This window comes from Orcinus orca, chromosome 18 (assembly GCF_937001465.1).
Source record: "Orcinus orca chromosome 18, mOrcOrc1.1, whole genome shotgun sequence".
Taxonomy (NCBI): Eukaryota; Metazoa; Chordata; class Mammalia; order Artiodactyla; family Delphinidae; genus Orcinus; species Orcinus orca.
In genome coordinates, this window is record NC_064576.1 from 32245075 (window position 1) to 32266286 (window position 21212).

The 21212-nt window shown below is 36.3% G+C and overlaps 1 protein-coding gene across 8 annotated transcripts in view; it reads right to left on the bottom strand.

The window, feature by feature from the left end:
• PIBF1 (progesterone immunomodulatory binding factor 1) overlaps positions 1–21212 on the bottom strand; it is a 212718-nt gene that overhangs the window by 24552 nt on the left and 166954 nt on the right. For 6 of the 8 annotated variants that reach the window (XM_049700971.1, XM_049700972.1, XM_004278500.4 and 3 more), the window contains 2 exons: positions 10120–10250; positions 3799–3883 (listed from right to left, as the gene is read on the bottom strand). In XM_049700971.1, coding sequence (XP_049556928.1) covers positions 3799–3883; positions 10120–10250 — 216 coding nt within the window. Of the gene's footprint in view, positions 1–3798; positions 3884–7713; positions 7879–10118; positions 10251–21212 lie in introns of those variants that run through there. The other 2 variants (XR_004476096.2, XM_033403260.2) reach the window with 2 other exon arrangements.

Consider the following 21212-nt stretch of genomic DNA (forward strand, 5'->3'; position numbering starts at 1 on the left):
CCATTAAAGAAGACTCGAGAGGTATGCTCAACGAGAGAGAAGCCATTCTAAGGAATCACATTTCGTATACTCAAAACTGAATGTTTAATTTGAAGCCCTGACAATGTTAACTAAGAGTGAGATCCTATCAATCTTTTCCTTTACCTTTTGTAAAACCTAATTATTTAAGATTTATATTTTATATTTTTATACCTAAAAGCTCTTAGCATAAATGAAGATATTTAAGGGTAAAAAAGATTACATTCCACTTGAAAGACAAAGAAAAAGTTATTCTGAAGCATCAAAAGTGAAAGAAAAGAAAAAAAAGATTACAACACCTGGATAAGATATTCAGCTCTGACTTTTCTGGCAACTAAGACGAAAAGGAAGCACATTAAATTACATAGTTTTCATTTTCTGTAAAAAAGACAGAAGGATATAACTTCATCTACAGAGGCACAAATTTTCCTGGAACTCACACAAGCAGTAATTCATCCTGAGATTTTTGTCTAAATGGGACTAAGGAGAAAGATCATAAGCTTTTGTTTCAGAAAAAAAAAGAAAAAAGTTTCGACAGTAAGTACGGTTGAGTTGCTTAACTCTTATCAGCATCAGTTTCGTCTGTAAAAGTAGGGACAATGATATTTATCTCAGGGTACTGTAGCAAAGACTAAATTATGTAATATAAATGGAAGTACTTAGTAGATTGCCTTAAATAGTTTCATGAAACAAAGAGAAATGACACCAGATTTTATTCCGATCTTCTATAAAGGCAGAGGTCATGACATTCAATTGTGCCTTAATGGAAGGAATTTTGTTAGGAGAGATATTTTGCCCCTTTCCCCTGCTCTCTGCTTTCCGAAGGTTTCACTGAATACAGGGACAGAACCTGGAGAATTCAGAATAGACGGACGTGGACAGATATGAGATCGCAATTCAATTTATGATCACATCTTTCAGTTAGTATTTTTTGTGCAGATCCTTTAACCTAATACATTTACTCATCTCAGCTGAGCTTTGTAGTCTGAAAAGGCAAACTAAAAAAGGCTATTTTTCTCCATACTCACCCTCTCTTCACTTTTTTTTATTATTAGGTTAATACATTTTCTCTAAAGAAGAGAATAAAAATCACCTAATACACTTTCCAAATACACACCACCATTTTTTTTTTTTTTGCGGTAAGCGGGCCTCTCACCGTCGTGGCCTCTCCCGTTGCAGAGCACAGGCTCCGGACGCGCAGGCTCAGCGGCCATGGCTCACGGGCCCAGCCGCCCCGCGGCATGCGAGATCCTCCCGGACGGGGGCACGAACCGGTGCTCCCTACATCGGCAGGCGGACTCTCAACCACTGCGCCACCAGGGAAGCCCCACACAACCATTTTTGAATGTATAAATGCTACAAGTTTACAGAATAAGAGGCCACTATGGATTTTATCATTCCTGGAAACCCTTAAGACCACAATTGAACTCCCAACGTGAGAGAAGTTTTAAGCTAACAGTTTTGAGCTAACACGAATAGAAAATAAATCTTCTGTGGCCATGCCTCAACTATCCTAGCATTGTCAACCTAGAACTATCCCACTCATTTTCTTTTTTCATGTAACACATATTGGATAACTATGTAAATGAGGTGGGGATCTCATTTCATATTACCATAAACAGTCTTACCAGAACTAAGTGACACCACTTAAAAAGTTAGAGCAAGAGCTGCCCAGTGCAAAAAGAAAATGAAACACTTTAAATGTTCATTTGGTCTCTTTATGAGTCACTAATTTAAACTGAGAAAATTTAGCTGATTGAAGCAATGATTCATACTAGATCATTTTCACAGGGTCCTGACTAGGGTGAGGCAAGGTCTCAGGTGCCAGCGCTGCACTGTGCATGCCTCTGAGAGGGGGCACCTCCTCTATTCTGTGCCTTCAGTGCCTGGCTGCCCTCACTTTAGTCTCAGCCCTGATTTTAACTTGCAAAAAATTTTATTTATCCAAGTTATTCTTATTCAACTGTTATCTATTGGCTATTCTGGGCACTTCACCCAATTCCCCTGACACCATTTCTAGATGATATGCATCTTTGAGCTGCTTCCAGGAATATTCGCTAGTTCATCTCTCTCAATAATTTCCTTCCAATAATTTCTTCCCAAATACCTGATATATCTTTCCCAGACTAGGAAACAATGTCTTCAGGATACTCATAAACCAATGATTTTTTCTCTGTTAGGACAGCAAAACGGTAAAAACACGGCTAAGACAAGGCAGTGATAGTACAGTGGAAAAAATTCATGGATTAAAAAACTAGGCTTAACGGTACCAACTGCTGGCAAGGATGCAGAGCAACTGGAACTCTCATTCACTGCTGGTGGGAATGCAAAAGATACAGTCACTTTGGAAAATAGTCTGGCAGTTTCTTACAACATGAAACACTTTCCATATGACCCAGCAGTCCTGCTCCTTGTATTTACCAAGAGAAATGGAAACTTATATTTACACAAAAATACGTACACAATTGTGTACAGCAGCTTTATTTATAGGCACTCCCAAATGAAAACAGCTCAAATGTCCATCAGCTGGTGAATGGATTAACAAACTGTGGTATATCCATACAATGGAATACTACTCAGCAATAAAAATTAGGACAAATTACTAATATTTACAACAACATAGATTGATCTGTTTTATGGTAAGTGAAAAAACTGAGACTAAAAAGACTAATAGGGCTTCCCTGGTGGCGCAGTGGTTGAGAGTCCGCCTGCCGATGCAGGGGACACGGGTTCGTGCTCCGGTCTGGGAGGATCCCACATGCCGCGGAGCGGCTGGGCCCGTGGGCCATGGCCGCTGGGCCTGAGCGTCTGGAGCCTGTGCTCCACGGTGGGAGAGGCCACAACAGTGAGAGGCCTGCGTACCGCAAAAAAAAAAAAAAAAAAAAAAAAAGGCAAAACTATAGGGATAGAAAACAGATCAACTGGAGTTAGGGAAAAGGGTCACTACAAAGGGGTCAAGAGGGAATTTTCTGGGGTGATGGAACGATTTTATATATTGATTATGGTGATGGTTACACAACTGTACGCATTAGTCAAAAATCATAGAAACGTATGCTGGAAAGGGTAAATTTTATTGTATATCATATCTCAATAAATCTGACTTAAAAAAATGAGGGAAAAAAACTGGGGTTATCTCTTAGTTACCACCTGGCTCTGGGGAAGCCACCAAAACCTGATTTTCTTCTTTCATAAAATAGGGATTCTGTTACCTTTAAAATATTTTTTGTGAGGAACAAATTAAAAGAAAACTTATGAATTTTGAAGTTCAATACAAATATTGTACACCAGGCACTGGCCATACAATGATGAATAAGACAGAGGTACACTAAAGAAATGTACTGTCTAGGGACTTCCCTGGTGGTCCAGGGGCAAAGACTCAGCACTCTCAATGCAAGGAGCCTGGGTCTGACCACTGGTCACGGAACTAGATCCCACATCCTGCAACTAAGAGCCCACATGCCACAACTAAAATATCCCGCATACCACAACTAAAGATACTGCATGCCACAACTAAGACCCGACGCAGCCCAATAAATATTAAAAAAAAAAAAGAAATTTACTGTCTAGAGGGAGAAAGGAATAAGACAGATAATTATTAAATAACATGGAAATTCAATGACAGAGATATGAACAAGGCAATAGGGGCCATCAAGAAGGAGCATTCCAGGAATAAGAATTAACTCATAATGAACACAGACTACTGGGATCCAATAATCTTAACCCAATATGATTTTGAAAAAGCCTAAGGTGGTAAAAATTACGACAAAATGGAAAAAGTACCTCACGATGATTCAGAAGTTGTTCCAAATCTAATGCCATTTGATTCTTCATGTGCTGTAAAGCTGACTTTTCTTTATTTAAATTGCTGGAAAAAAAAACCCACCAAGTTTTTAAAAGTTTTCATACTAATATAAATTTAATTAACAAATAATAAATAGCAAAAGACTAAAGCTGATGGTTTGAATTAAAGAAAAATTAAATTTATAGTTCATAAAGATATCAGATCAGTGACTACAATGTTTGATTCAATCATTGGCCTGGCTATTTTATAAGAATATTTTTTCTTTTCACAACTATTTGACAATGCAACTGAGATGCTTTCTGAGAATACTTTCCTGCCTAGTAGGGGCATAAAATTGGTGTTTTAAAGATGACTGGTTACTCCTGAAATGTAAAAAGATGAAGTGGGACTTATATAAAAGGTAAAAAGAAAGTACGTATGGGCACCATATTAAAATTTGAGACACTGAAAGTCAAATTACAACATTTATCCTTAAAACTGAAAGTAGTATCTTATAATTTATCACATACTAAATTACCAGGTATATAACTGAGTGAGATAAATGAACCAGATATTTGATCTACAGTAAACTCGGGGAAACAATTTTTTTTTTTTGCGGTACACAGGCCTCTCACTGCTGTGGCCTCTCCCGTTGCGGAGCACAGGCTCAGTGGCCATGGCTCACAGGCCCAGCTGCTCCATGGCATGTGGGATCTTCCCGGACCGGGGCACAAACCCGTGTCCCCTGCATTGGCAGGCAGACTCTCAACCATTGCGCCACCAGGGAAGCCCTCGGGGAAACAATTTTTGTCTCCAAATTCTTAGTTCAATCTTCAACTTCTAAGTCCGCATTGTGAATTTCTCTTTGAAATGACCTATCTTCTGATAGGAAAGGGTGAGAAGCCTAATTGGAAAGACATGTTAATATTTTAAAACATAAATATTTGAGGCCTGTCTTATACTGTCTGGAGTTTGATTATTCAACTCTAAATAAAAATATTTAGTTTGATTATTCAACTCTAAATAAAAATATTTAGAACCATTAAATAAAATATTCTTTGAAAGACACTGGGATGAGTCTACCCAGACAGCACTACAAGGATTAAGAAAAGCAACACTTAATTGAAGCAACGTAATTCCTTGAATGTCAAAACAAAATCTGTAAAGGTAAAATTAATGAGAATTGTTTTGCTGAACAGGTAAGATGTTTTAAGTTATACTTTAAGAAAATAGAATGCCACCAATTTTCAAAATATTAGGGAGAAGTTTTTTTAAACTCAGTGAATAGTAGTAGTATTCTGAAAGCACTGGTAATTCCAAGGACTTAAGAATAAAAAAAAATGTACATTTTCCTCCTTCCTACTAATTGAGAACTTCCCCAAGGAAGCATCAGAGTTTGTCCTCTGAGAAGAAAGACTAGATGCAACTCTGACTTCTGTTTCCAACTGTGCCACTGACTCAACTGTGTGGTGTAAAGCACGACACATACCACCCCACTGAACCTGTTTTCACATCCGTAAAAGTGGAAAATAATACTCATGTATGTCAAAGGGACATGTGAATTATCTAATGAATGATTACATAAAACTCTACAAAATGCTATATCGTTTTACTAATTTAGATGAGAAACAGTCATCAGAGGAAAACAGTAATTAAATGTCAATAAAGGTAAGCAGCTCAGCATAAAAACAAACTGACTTTTGGAGTTAGGCGTCAGAGATCCTACTGAGCCGAGGAGTTAAAAAGAACTAGATGATAAAAAGGAAACTGAGTGCTGTGTTCTGCTTGAGTCCCCCAAAGCATGGTAAAGATCAGGTGTTTCTGTAACTTTAAAATTCTCTCTTTAGCTAGGGTCACACTGAAGACAAAATATTTCTCTTTCTCTTTTTCTTTCTTTTATTTTTCTATTATTTTTTGGCTGTGTTTGGTCTTCGTTGCTGCATGTGGGCTTTCTCTAGTTGCGGCGGGCAGGGGCTACTCTTCATTGCAGTGCACGGGCTTCTCACTGCAGTGGCTTCTCTTGTTGCAGAGCACAGGCTCTAGAATGTGCAGGCTTCAGTAGTTGCGGCACGTGGGCTCAGTAGTTGCGGCGCGTGGGCTCAGTAGTTGCGGTGTGCGGGCTTAGCTGCTCTGTGCCATCTGGGATCTTCCCGGACCAGGGCTCGAACCTGTGTCCCCTGCATTGGTGGGTGGATTCTTAACCACTGAGCCACCAGGGAAGTCCCCAAAATATTTTTCAAAGTGAAAATAAATGTTCAGTAAATACGAATAGGAATATTCAAGGAACAGATGTGTTCATATACATGCACATATACATGTTCGTATACATGTACCCCCATACACACAGAATGTAAACATGCGCTTACATGCAGTACATACATGGGTGCGCTCGCACAAACACATACACAGATACACAGACACACACACGTAGGCTCTCAAACACCAACAGACCCATTAAATAAAGTGTAGTGTAATAGGAACGGAATGTTGATGTAATTAAAGAATTTTGACTGAATAATTCATTAGAAATGCTTTCTATGTAGTGTTTAATTTTTTCAGAATAAAGTAAGTATTCCATATTTAAATAACAAAACTAAACATATAACATGGAATAAAAGGTAAGTGGATAAACTGGTTGACAAAGCAACTCAGTTCTATTTGCAAGACGTTGGCTCCACAGACAATACTTGGATATATATTTTCAAAGTCTTAGCCTTCTCTTTCTTAAATTACAAGGGAGACTACCTTCAACACGTGGGTCTCTAAAACTGAATACGATGATGATTATACTCTGTGTTCTTCCACACACAGTAATTACTCAATAGAAGTTTAGTCTCCATAAGACATTTCATAACAGTGGAAACTTACCTTTAAAAATACAAAGCTTCTATGCGTGACTCATAAAGCAACTACAAAACAAATCTCCTTATGAGCACGTCTACCGTGAATGGTATATTACACCCATAATTGTTCAATTCACTGTTAATTATTACTCAGAAATTCATGTTTATGGCTCTGTTTCACCTGCTATATGAAAACATATTCCTGATATATTGTTCTTTAACTTCCTGGATCAATATACTCTGGCCTAGCCTTATAAGTGCCTAAGTAGTCTTTTCTTCCTAAATGACTAGTTAACGATAAATGGAGAATTGAAAACAGAGAAAGAAAACTTATGCTAATTATTCTCTTTCCGTGCTTCCTTTGGTCCTGAACTATAGATCAAACACTATAACCCAGATTGTCTCTTATAGATTGGTGGAGGAGAGTTAAAAGTACTACTTTTAGAACAGAGTATTACTTTAATGACAGTTAGTAGTGATATCTCAAATGTTAGCTTTTAACATGTTTATCACGATTTCATTTTAGTGCATGTTTGCGCTAATCTTTCTAGGCATTGAATAAATTGTATCGATGGCTAAATTGGCAAGTTGTGGATGTGATATTGTTTTATTTTGTAAGAAAATGATAAAATTTATATTCAGTTCTTTAAAGAGCTTTTATTGTATAAGCTAGAGAAACATTTACAAATTAACCAGTTAATGTAAGTATTCTTTACAATTAAAATCCACACCCAGCAAAAAGTAACAGGAATGATCAAGGAACATAATCACTTAGTCATCTTTTTGGATGGATCATCGAATGTTTAAATTTCGAATTAATGAAGGACAAAAGGAAGGGAGGTAACATTTACTGAGCTCCTCCTGTGTGCCGGAAGCTTTTTATATATGTTACTTCATTTAATTCTCACAACTACCCCTTGATGTTCACATTAGTATCTACATTTTACAGACACATTTACCATGAGAAGAGAAATCAGGCTGACGTGTAGTCAAAGCCCAGGATAATTCTACTCTATTTGAAATGCCGTTGGCTCAGAGTCAGGGTGATGGTAGATAGAAATGTGATCTAACCTGTTGTATCTGACTTGTTGATTGTATTGTATGGCATCACATCCTTTCATTCACGTCATCAGGGTACAGCTACAGCATCTCACAAGCCATAATTAAAATTCGGAAAGCACCTTAACTTTTCACATTAGAAGACAGTTGCTTCAATGAAGAGCAAGACTTCATATCCTGTGAAATATTAGTTCAGAATCTACTAAAATAGTATACAATAAATATATGAGACACAGACAGCTTTAAAGCCTTCAGATGTTTAGCACACAAAATATTTTTTTTTGTTTAATTCCATAATTGGCATAGTTCTTGTGATTACTGTTGCTGTAATTAAGGGAGTCCTAATTTTTGTCAAAATTCAGCATATTTTGAGAAATGTTATTTCTCACTTCAAAGATAATTTTCAACATAAAAATGTGTTAAATATAAGACAATACTAGTAATAGCAAACATTTAAAAAGCATTTTTAACAATGTATAGGAATAGTGCTATATATATTACAAAGGTTATATCATTTAATCCTCTGAATAACCATGTGAATTAAGTGCTGTTGGTGCCACTCTCATTTCACAGATGAGAAAATTGGCTATAGGGTCCAATACCATAGCTATTAGCTAGCCACAAGTGGCAATGAAAATTAATATTAATTTAATTCAAATAAAATTAAAATTTTAGTTCCTCAGTAACACTAACCATATTTCAGATGCCCAATAGCCACATGTAGCTAGCAGCTACCATACTGGACAATGTAGATAGGGAATTTTTTTTTTTTATTATGAAATATTTCAAGAGAGAAACTATAACAATGTATCTGTCACCCAGCCTCAACAATTATCAACTCATTAAAAGCCTTCCTTTTAACCACTATTCTACACTTTTTTTTTTTTTGCTTCTCTTCGTTAATTACATTAAAGAAAAATTATCCCTTATTCAGATTAGAACATAGGGAGGCAGTATAACATAATGGTTAAGAGTATGGAATTAGAAAGCAGACAGATCTGGATTCAAATTTTGGCCCTATCACAAAACTAATATGTTTTTATTTTTTTTTATTTTTTTTTTTTACTAATATGTTTTTAGATGACAAGTTGCTAAATTTCTCTAGGGCTGAATTTGTTCATCATTACAATTTTCTCCTGTAGCTGGCTATTATTTTTCTTTATATTAAACATTTTCAGCTTTCCTAGTTCTTAGTAAAATAACTATTCAAATAAACTTACTTGAAGGTAACTGTGAAAGAGGTAATTTTTTCCACAGGCCTTTTATATATCCCTGCTCCAAGATTACAAAGGTAAGACAAAACACTATACAAAACTTCAAATATATCAAATATATAATATGGAAAGAAAAGGTTCTCTTTGGGGTTCTTTCCTCAATTTCCTTAAGATAAGCAAGTCTCCAGTGAATGATGAGACATAATTTCTATTGCTCCCAATAGCTATTTATAGAACTATTTAATTAATTCACTGAATTGATTTATTAATGCTGGTTATGAATATTCTAAATATTAATTTTAACTTTAAAATTAATCTACAAATAAATTGTTACTCATGTTGACATTTAAAACATAAATGTGATTTAAAATTACTTCATTATATTGTCAAAAAATTCTGATCAGGAATAAAGTTTTGGACCAATTATTTTGGTGGGGTAGAAACGAGAGGAAAAGATAACTACTCTGATTTATCAAAAAGAACACTCACAGTTTGGAGTTAATTACCAGCAGTTTTATATTTTTGGTTATATATCTTAGGAAACCTGAATTTAATAGCTATCTTTTCCAATAACTATATTTTTCAATAAACTACCTTTTCTAATTCCTTAATTTAAGAATTTTCTCTCCCATCTAATTCTTTGCTTCTACCTTTATAAATTGGTTGATAATTTATCTACTTACTTATTCTAAATAATCTTAAGATCTAATAACAAGCCAACTAACTAAGCATCCATGAATTAAAACCTCTTTCTTTATATAGAATCATTCTTCTACTGTTATTTAAAAAGACTAAAATGATCATATAGATGAACAGGTAAAGAATTTGAATGATTATTCAGTGGAGCAAGTCTTTTGGATAAGGTGTCATGTAAGAAAACAATTTCAATCTAAGGAAGTGAAAGGAATTTATTTACATTGAGGTAATTCATGGTTTACTTCATGTAAAGGGTCAGTGGAAGAAACGCCTAAAAATTCCTTGGTAAAGTCAACATGAATCTAAGTAAATTTGTACATTTTATCTGTTTGTGAACACCTTAATGTGATGTGACTTAGTTTTTCTAAGAGAAATTGAACTCATTACATTTAAGACCCCCTTCGTTATTTCAATATTTTCTTCACAATTTCCAACCTGAATTCGTCTATAGCAGTATTGTGCTTACAATGCCTTTATTACTCAAATAAAAGATTTGTAGATGGTTTACCTGACGTCTTTCTCAAGTTGGGTAATACACTCCTTCAGTGAATCAATCTTAGAATCTCTCTGACGCACTGATTCAATGAGATACCTGTAAGGTTGTTGAGTCTGGTTTAACAGAGAATTGGCCCTGTCAAGCTAAAGAAAAACAGATTTCATTAAAATCTAGACAATTTTATAAGAACCTAAAATTGTTCAGAATGTTCTAGCACAGATACAGTACACCAACTCTCCCTTATATGAATTACTCTGAAAAGCTCTTCCTGTATAAATTCGAAGGTTTTAAAAATTATTAATCAACATAACTATTCTTTAGCTAAAAATGAAACTTTTATTTGAACTTTATTTCTACTCAAAATAATATAATCACAGGATAATTTAGTAATTTTTCATGTCTTCATATTCCCTTCCATCTTTACTTATGTACCTAAACCACTATGTATAATTTACGTACCTAAATCACTATGTAAAATTAAAATTTTAAACGATTATGTTTAAAATATAAACAACATACAATTTACCATTTTATCCAATTTACAGTGTACAATTCAGGGGCATTAAGTACATTCTTGATGTGTAACCATCACTAGTATCTATTTCCAGAACATGTTCATCAACCCAAACAGAAACTCTATACCCATTAAGCAAAAACACTCCTCTTATCCCCCATTTCCTGGAAACCCCTATTCTCTCTGTCTGTATTTGCCTATTCTAGATACCTCATGTAAGTGGAATCATATGACATTTGTCATTTTTTGTCTGCTTAATTTACTTATTGTAATGTTTTCAAGGTTCACCCAGGTTGTACCATGTATCAGAACTTCATTCCTTTTTATGGCTAAATAATATTCCAATGTATGTTTATAGTATATTTTGTTTATTCATTCATCTGTTGGTGGATACTTGTGTTGTTTCCACTTTTTGGCTATTGTGACCAATGTTGTGGTATATAAATATCTGTTTTGAGTCCCTGTTTTCAATTCCTTTGGGTATCTACCTAGGAGTGGAGTGGAATTGCTAGGTCATATGATAATTCTATATTTAACTTTTTGAGGAACTGCCAGCTGTTTTTCATAGTGGCTGCATCATCTTACATTCCTACCAGAAATGCACTTGGTTCCAATTTCTCCACATCCTCGCCAACAAAGTTATTTTATGTGCCTATTGGCCATTTGTATATCCTCTCTGGAGAAATGTCTATTCAGGTCTTTTGCCCATATTTTAGTTAGGCTGTCTTTTTTTTTCTTTTTTTTGCTGTTGAATTGTAGGAGTTCTTTATATATTATGGATATTAAGCCCTTATTAGCTGTATGATTTGCAAATATTGTCTCCTATTCTGTGGGTTGTCTTTTCACTATCTTGATATGGCCCTTTGGATCACAAAAGTTTTTAATTTTGATGAAATCCAACTTACCTACTTTTCTTTTGTTGTCCATACTTTTGGTGTCATTTTAAAGAAACCACTGCCAAATCCAAGGTCATAAAGATATTCTCCTATGTTTTCTTCTATGAGTTTTATACCTTTCTTTTTGAAATTTAGGATTTTGATCCATTTTGAGTTAATTTTTGTATATAGTGTAAGACATGGGTCTAATTTCAATCTTTTACACATAGATATCCAATTTTACCAGCACCATTTGTTGAAAAGACTGTCTTTTCTCCATTGAGTGGTCTTGGCAACCTTACTGGAAAAACCATTAACCATATATGTGAGATTTACTTCTGGGCTCTGTATTCTATTCCATCAGTCTTATATGTCTATCCTTAAGCCAGCACAACACTGTTGTGGTTACTGTAACTTCACAGTAAATTTTAAAATCTGAGTTTTTCAACTTTTGTTTTTTAAGATTGTTCTGGCTATTTGGGGTCACCTGAAATTCCACATGAATTTTAGAATGGGTTTTTCTATTGCTGCAAAAACATGCCTTTGGGATTCTGATACAGACTGCACTGAATCTGTAAGCTGTTTTGGGTGGTACTGTTATCTATCTTAACAATATTAAGTCTTCTATATACAGATGGCTAACAGGCACATGAAAAGATGTTCAACATTGCTAATCATCTGAGAAATGCAAATCAAAATCACAGTAAGATACCACCTCACACCTGTCAGAACAGCTATCACCAAAAAGACCACAAATAACAAATGTTGGAGAGGATGTGGAGAAAAGAGAACCCTCGTGCACTGTTGGTGGGAATGTAAATTGATACAGCCACTATGGAGAACGGTCTGAAGTTTCCTTTAAAAACTAAAAATAGAACTACCATATGATCCAGCAATCCTATTCCTGGGCATATATCCAGAAAAGATGAAAACTCTAATTTGAAAAGATACACACACCCCAATACTCACAGTAGCATTACTTACAATAGGCAAGACATGGAAGCAACCTAAGTGTCCATCAACAGATGAATGGATAAAGAAGATGTGGTATACACACACACACACACACACACACACACACACACACAATGGAATACTACTCAGCCATAAAAAAGAATGAATTTTTGCCATTGGCAACACCATGGATGGACTTGGAGGGTATTATGCTTAGTGAAATAAGTCAGACAGAGAAAGACAAATACTATAATGTTATTTATCTGTGGAATCTAAAGAATACAACAAACTAGTGAATATAACAAAAAAGAAAAGGACTCTCAGATATAGAAAAGAAACTAGTGGTTATCAGTGGAAAGAGGGAAAAGAGGGAGGGGGAAGAGAGGGGTAGGGGAAGTACAAACTAGTAGGTATAAAATAAATAAGTGGGAACTCCCTGGCGATCCAGTGGTTAGGAGTCCATGCTTTCACTGCTGAGGGCCCGGGTTTAAACCCTGGTTGGGGAACTAAGATCTCACAAGCTGAGTGGCCAAAAAAAAAAAAAAAGCTACAAGAATATATTGTACACCACAAGAAATATAGCCAATAGTTTATAATAAATATAAATGGAGTATAATCTTTAAAAATTGTGAATCACTATGTTGTATACCTCAAACTTATACAATGTTGTAAATCAATGATACCTCAATTTAAAAAATTAAAGAAAATAACCCCCAAACCAACCAACCAACCAACAACCAACCAAAAAACAATCTTAAGTCTTCTAATCCATTAGCCTGGGATGTCTTTCCATTTATTAGGTCTTCTTTAATTTCTTTCAGGAATGTTTTGTAGTTTTCAGTGTACAAGTCTTTCTCCCCTTTGATCAAATTTATTTCTATTTTATTTTATAAATGAAATTGTTTTAGTTCCTTTCTGGATTGTTCAATGTTAATATACTATGTACAACTTAGTACAGTTGTATACTATGTATATAGTTGTATATATACTATGTTGTATACTATGTACAACTTTATATTATTCTTTTTTTACTTTACCTTATATCATAATCATTCTTCCAGGCTGTTAGAATACCTTCATTTATATTTTTGTATTTTTAATGGTTACAAAACTGTCTAGTAAGCCAATGTGCTAGAGTTTAATTACATTGTTTATACTAGTAAACATTTAGGATGCTATCAATTTTTGACTAGTATAAATAATGCTAAAACAAACTAGTTTTGTACTGTAGATGTTTTATCTTTTTCTCATATTTATTTATTTGGTTGTGCCAGGCGGGCTCCTTAGTTGTGGCAGAAGGGCTCCTTAGTTGCAGCACGTGGGATCCTTAGTTGTGGCTCGCTGGCTCCTTAGCTGTGGCATGTGAACTCTTAGTTGCGTCATGCATGTGGGATCTAGTTCCCTGACCAGGTATTGAACCCAGGCCCCCTGCATTGGGAGCTCAGAGTTCTATCCACTGCGCGCCCAGGGAAGTCCCTAGACGTTTTTTCTTAATATTTTGTTTGTTAAATTTTTTCAGAACAGAAGATGCACTAAGGTTAAAGGGGTATAACTATGTAATACTCTTGACACATAAGACCAAAGTTCTTTCTAAAGGATTTTATCATTTTATATACTCAACCAACCTTAAGTGTTTTTTTTTTAATTAATTAATTAATTTTTGGCTGCTTTGGGTCTTCGTTGCTGCATGTGGCCTTTCTCTAGTAGCGGCGAGCGGGGGCTACTCTTCATTGTGGTGCACGGGTTCCGTTGCTCCGCGGCATGTGGGATCTTCCCTGACCAGGGCTCAAACCCGTGTCCTCTGTGTTGGCAGGCAGACTCCCAACCCCTGGGCCACCAGGGAAGTCCCAACCTTAGTTTTCTTTTTGCTTCTTCGTGTTTACTCTTTTTCTCCTAAGCAAATATGAAATGTATGCTAGAACAGGACTAAACACAGCACTGTCAGTATCAGGAGGCCCCTACTTTGGTATATAGTAAGTTCTCAAAAAAGGTATTCTAAAGTTGGATATGCAAAAACTGAACAATAAGAACAAAAGTGGTGGATATCTATTATTATAAGGATGAGGGGGTGGGGAAGGGAGTATTTTATTATGCAGAATAATAAATTATAAAATTCCTGATTTATGAACTTAAATGTCCTTTGACAAAAAATTTCTAGCTTTTTATATGAAAAAAATTTTTTTCCTCTTTCCTTTACAACCCCTAACGAGTTTGAGGCTAAAGATTTGCTATTTTTCTAGGACAAGAAATGATTTCTATTTCCTTCTCAAATAAACTACATTTACAAGTTCTATACATTTTTTTTTTCAAATTAAGATCTAAACATATTTATTTTAGCACTGCATTTTTTTTTACAAATTAATTAATTAATTCATTTGTGGCTGTGTTGGGTCCTTGTTGCTGCGTGCAGGCTTTCTCTAGTTGCAGTCAGCGGGGGCTACGCTTCGTTGCGGTGTGTGGGCTTCTCATTGTCGTGGCTTCTCTTGTTGCGGAGCACGGGCTCTAGGCGTGCAGGCTTCAGGAGCTGTGGCACATGGGCTCAGTAGTTGTGGCTCATGGGCTCTAGAGCTCAGGCTCAGTAGCCGTGGCACATGGGCTTAGTTGCTCTGCAGCATGTGGGATCTTCCCGGGCCAGGGCTTGAACCTGTGTCCCCTGCATTGGCAGGTGGATTCTTAACCACTGCACTACCAGGGAAGTCCGTAGCACTGCAAGTTTTTTGGTCTCCCTCTCACAGGGAAAAAAAAATAATGAGTTACTAGCAGCCTCGAAGCTGAAGGTGGAGAGAAGGGCAGGATGGGTATAGTGGAAGGTAGAGAGGAAAGCAGAAAGAATCAAAGGCAGAAACATTCATTGTGAAAATGATCAACCATGAGGTCCAGGTAGGTGAGGAGGAAAGTGAAGCCAAGAGGTGGCTGACCAACTGTTAGAGGATATCTGCACACAGTTTGAGGACCACTTTATAAAAGCTATGTAAACTATTCATCTAAATTATACTAGACATTTTTGTTATGGCTGCATTAAGTATAGCCCAGGAAAAAATTCCTCAAAGAATAAGAAATGAATAGTGAAAGGAAAGAAGACTTTTTTTGGACACAATTCATTGCAGTGAAAGGAGAGCCATAAAGAAAAAAATACCATAAATATTTTCTATAGTTTGGGTTTTAGTGTCCTTTTTCCTTGCTTTGGTAATCATTCTTTAAAATCTATTATAATGTCACTGGAATCTTATTACTCTACTAAGTTACTTTATGAACATTCAAATATGCAGCTGGACAAAAATAAAACTAAGTCCTACTTACCTGTACAACCAGTTTCACTAGTTAATTAAATCAAACAATTGCCTTGACTTTGTTTTTACAGAACTGACCCTAACTGAATAAACTGAACTGGCAAGTTGTTTTGTGTTTCGAAGTGCAGAATAGCCCGGGGTGCATGTGGGGGGATTGGGTGGTGCAGGAAAGAACTAAGTGCATTTTCAAATTGTAGTCAGCTGTAGTCTAGAATGAGCCATGTTTAAACTTATCAAACCTGACTTCAGTTACATAAAAAATATAACAGCAGGCATTAGTCTTAATTATTTTAGTTCGTTTTTTTCTCATTACTGCAATTACATATATTAGGTTTTAGTATTATAACAAAATTAAGGGTCAAAAGCCTTACTTTCAGAATGTATTTCTACTATACAACCTACAAACTTCTCACTCTCTAGATAATAAAACTTCTATAGTGCTGTCAATTTTAAGAATGTTTCTTTATAAACTTGTGAGCTTCTAAATCCCCCAAATTTAATTTAATAACTCAGGGAAAAGTACACGTATATTTTTCAGTGAAAAGTGATGCTAATATCTATTTTTGAAATCAGTGTAACTTAACAGAATTTAATTCCTCCAATATGGTTAAAAAATCTTTCTGTAACTATAATCATTAGTATTAAAAAAAGTTTCACAATCGCTCACTTTGCCTATTGTTAGTAATCTTTTCCTTATAAAGCCTTAGTAATTAGTGACTCAGGAATCATATACGTAATGAATGATGCAGGACCAAACCCATGATACAACATTTTATAGAATCGTTATTTCTCCTTTGTTTCAGTAAACTGTACACATGATTCAGAGAAAAGCAACACCTGATTATAATACATATGTTCTCTTAAAGTTAAAAGACATATGAAGGTGACTACAATTTGTTGTGTTTTTCCTAAAAGTGGGATTTTTTTTCTTGTGGAGTTTATTTTCAAAGAAACTCCTAGAAATGGTACTCTTCCTTACCAGGGACAAAACGCATTCTGTTGAATGGAATTTAACATTGAGATGCTTTCCGTGTATAAAATATATACAAGTGACACCTTCTAGTAGTGGTAATTAGTTGTGCTGAAAAACCCACATATCCTGTTGCCTGATCTTTCCGACTGTGCCATGGAATGGAAAATGCCTATTTGAGGTCCAGTAGGGGGCAATACTTTGGTACTACTTTTCTGTGTTCTCAGTCCACAGCAGTAGTTCTCAAACCCAGCCAATCATCAGAAGCAGTGGGGGAAATGTTAAAAAGTGGATTTCTGGGCTCTGCCCCAGTCCCAGTGAATCAAAATTTCTCAGGGTTGGGCCTTAGATTCTGATGATCAGTCCAATTTGGAAGGCACAGCTCTTGTGGTCTTGGACTTGTTATAGGCCACTCCATTCAACTATTCTAGTAGGTTTAAAAGTACTGCACATAAACCATCTCACATGCTGAATTTGCCATCCTCCCCATTAACGCTGGCTTCTTCTCCTAGGTCCCTATATGGTTAATGACATCATCATCTTCAACAGGGGTAATATTTAATGGATACAAGTCACCAATTAGGATGTCAGCCTTTGCACTGGGGCAGGATCCTGAAGAAACTCTGTGGTTCTAGGTGTTACTTTTTTGTTGCCAGAAGATGGGGAGGTCTAGAAGATCTTAGGAGAGGGACCAGGACAGACGGATAGTGGTGGCAGAATGACACTTGTGGGCTGAGGGCAACATCTGTTTTACAAATATTTGTGCAAATATTCTATTATTTTAATAACCAAAAGCAAGCGCATACTCATTGATTGTCAACCCTGTGCTGGTCCTGAGTATGGTCCAGATAATAAGGAGAAATTCATGAGAGGAGGATGTTAAAATATTTGAAAGTAATCAGTGTGGAAGTGATGACTGAAGTCACAGGAGTACATAGGACGGCAGAGGATTATTTCTTTTCTGTATCACTTTTATTAGAGTCACAAGAATAGCCTGTTAAAAATGCAGATTCCTGGGCTTCATTCTGGACCTACTTAATCACAGTCTCTGAGGGCAGGATTTAGAAACCTGCATTTTCAACAAAAATCTTAGATGATTCTTACACTCACTAACATTTGAGAACCACCACTGAGGTGTAAGAACAGAGCAAAGGGCAGACAATGAGGGACACCTACATTCCAGGTCTAGAAGAAGATGACTATATCAGCTAAGAAGACTAAAGAGCCATATGAGGGAGAACGGTGTTGCAAAGCAAAGAGAGGACAAAATTTCTAGAATATCTATAATATCTATAATGTCATGCCACAGATAGATCAGGGGACTGAGACGAGAATACTGACAATGAGGAAGTCATTGGTGATCACTGAGGAAGGGCATAGCTGAAGGAAGAGGGGAGAGAGCAGAAGGAATTAAGAACAGAGAGAACGGTTAAGTTTTGAAAGTTATGTATGTTAACACGCACACGAACACGCGCACTCGTGCTCATTTGTTGAAGAGGGACCACAGGGGAAGAAAAGTAAGGGAAGAGACTAAAAAATCCCTGGGTGAAAAAGACTCAGGAAAATAAATTTAGATGATTTAATTGTAATAATGAAAAGATATATGATGGAATTGATGGTTTGGGGAAGTGGAAGTGACCTGCAATAAAGATAATGGGAAATAGGATAGATACAGAAAAATAAAAATACCGGGCAACAGGAATGAGGGCCTTGTTGATGTTCAACAACATGAATCTGTTATGCTTCCAAGCAGCAAAAGTAACAAATTTCCACAAGAAATTTTCAGTATGTTAACACAGAATCAAAGAATTTTCTCTCCTCTCCTCCCTTTCATTAAATGTTGATAGAGTAACTACCTGATTGTAAGATACTAGGCTAAAGGTGGGAATGTCAAGAAAAGCCTGATGGATGAATCTGGCAACGAAGCAATGGCGAGTGCTCATGAATGTAGTGCTCAGATGGTTGATAAGGTCCAAGGCTGGGTTAGGAGGCAAAGTGGAGCCAGGAGGGGCTTGACAGATTGGAAATGCGAAGAGTTTATGAGTCTGGGACTCCTAATGAGTACAAATAAAGCACAGATTTACTGGGAATGAAAGGACTGGGAGAGCTGGAAGGACTGGGAGAGCTGGAAGGACCGGTGATTAGTGTCAGAGAATGGAATTTTCAAGATCAAGTGCTTTAAATTTCTTTCCCCCTCAAAGTTGCCCCTGAGAAATTCATTTTAATGTGGTTCACTTGTACAACAATGCTGATGGGGAAGGAGGGATTTATAGTGTGATTTGTAATAGCTCTTGAAAGAAAAAAATTATAGTCATTTATGAATTATCAAGGCACACCAGTAAGGGAAAAAGTTTAAACAATTATATTATTTGTTTGATGTGTAAACAGAATATAATTTATAAATAAGTCATTGTTTTTCTTCAGTGGTGGCTGGCATTTGGTGCACACACGTGCACACACACACATTCATATGACCTGGTATGTGAACCTTTAAAAAGATGGCTTAAAGAATAAATTCTAGTATATTGTCCTGGATCCATGTAATTGAATTTTTTTCCAGAATGAACTATAACAAAGACATCTTGGTTTAAGCACTTGGCAAGGTTAGACACAGAGCTGTTACTACAATTAAAGTTAATGTTTTGTCCACGTAATGAATCAGACCTTTGTATGGTAAATATATGTTCATCATTACTAAAATAAAAAGGTTAATTTCTATATAATTCTACATCAGAACCTCAAAAAATAAGAGACAGAATGACAATAATTAATGAAAATTTATACACGTTAAGGGCAATTTCTGGTATTGTGTTTTGATTATGTCACATATTACCTATGAATACTGTTTGTTCCAACAGCCTCTTCACTTTAAATCTTTATGAAACTATTACTCATCAACAATTTAATTATTCCTCATGTCCAGTCACATTACATAGTGTGCATCCATAAAATATGTAACACTAACTTCACAAGGAGTGATGTACCACATGAAATACACAGACACACAGAGAAAACGAAGTCTCTCCCAAATTCCTTAACATTACAAAAAAGTAAGTTCTGTTGTCTATGTCAAGAAGTTAATTTTTCTCTAGACAATGTTACTTTCCCGGGGGTATTTTCCTGCTACCAACAAAAATAGCTTTAAGGACTGCCAAATCGCACAAGTGACAAAAGGTGGCCACAGTTACCTTCACAGAAAAGTGAGTCACTGACATCTTCCTCACTCCTTCCTTTCCTTTCCTCCTATCTTTTCTCTGTGGTTCTCAGATTTCATTCTCTTTCATGTCTCTGTTTTTTTCTTTTGTTAGAGCAGTTTGAGGTTCACAGCAAAATTGAGCAAAAGTACAGAGAGCCCCACATATTCTCTGCCTTCCCACAACCCCACAGTCATCACCATTTGTTACAATTAATGAACCTACACTGACACACCATTATCACCAGAAGTCCACAGTTTACATTAGCGTTCACTCTTGGTGCTGTATATTCTATGGGTTTTGACAAATGTACACTCGTCCCTTGGTATCCACAGGGGATTGGCTCCAGGACCCCCCATGGATACTAATATCCGAGGATGCTCAAGTCCCTTATATAAAATATGATGGTTGGGTTTCCTGGATGGCGCAGTGGTTGGGAGTCCGCCTGCCAATGCAGGGGACACGGGTTCAAGCCCTGGTCTGGGAGGATCCTATATGCCATCGAGCAACTAAGCCTGTGCACCACAACTACTAAGCCTGCACTCTAGAGCCCGCGAGCCACAACTACTGAGCCCGTGTGCCACAACTACTGAAGCCTGCGTGCCTGGAGCCTGTGCTCCGCAACGGGAGAGGCCACTGCAGTGAGAGGCCCGTACACTGCCACGAAGAGTAGCACCCGCTCACCGCAACTAGAGAGAGCCCGCGTGCTGCAATGAAGACCCAACACAGCCAAAAATAAATAAATAAAATAAATAAATTAAAAAAAATATATATGATGGCATAGTATTTGCATATAACCAACACATATCCTCCCATATACTTTAAATCATCTCTAGATTACTTATAATACCTAATACAATGTAAATGCTATGTAAATAATTGCAAATACTATGTGAATAGTTGCAAAGACAATGTAAATACTATGTAAATAGTTGCTGGTGTGAGCAAATTCAAGTTTTGCTTCTTAGAACTTTCCAGACATTTTCCTGAATATTTTTGACCTGCAGTTGGTTGAATCCGTGAATGTGGAATCTGTGGATATGGAGGACCAACCGTAATCCCATGTATCCACTGTTTATATCATAAAGAATATTTTCACAGCCCTAAAAATCCCCTGTAGCTCTGTCTATTATTTCCTGGCAACCACTGATCTTGTTACTGTCTCCATAAGTTTCGCCTTTTCCAGAATGTCATTTAGTTGGAACCATACAGTAAGTAGTCTTTTCAGAATGTCTTTGTCTGTTTTTAAAAGTTACTTTTTCTCCTTCTGCCTTGCTTTTGTTTTTTTTTCTGTATTAAATGTTACAA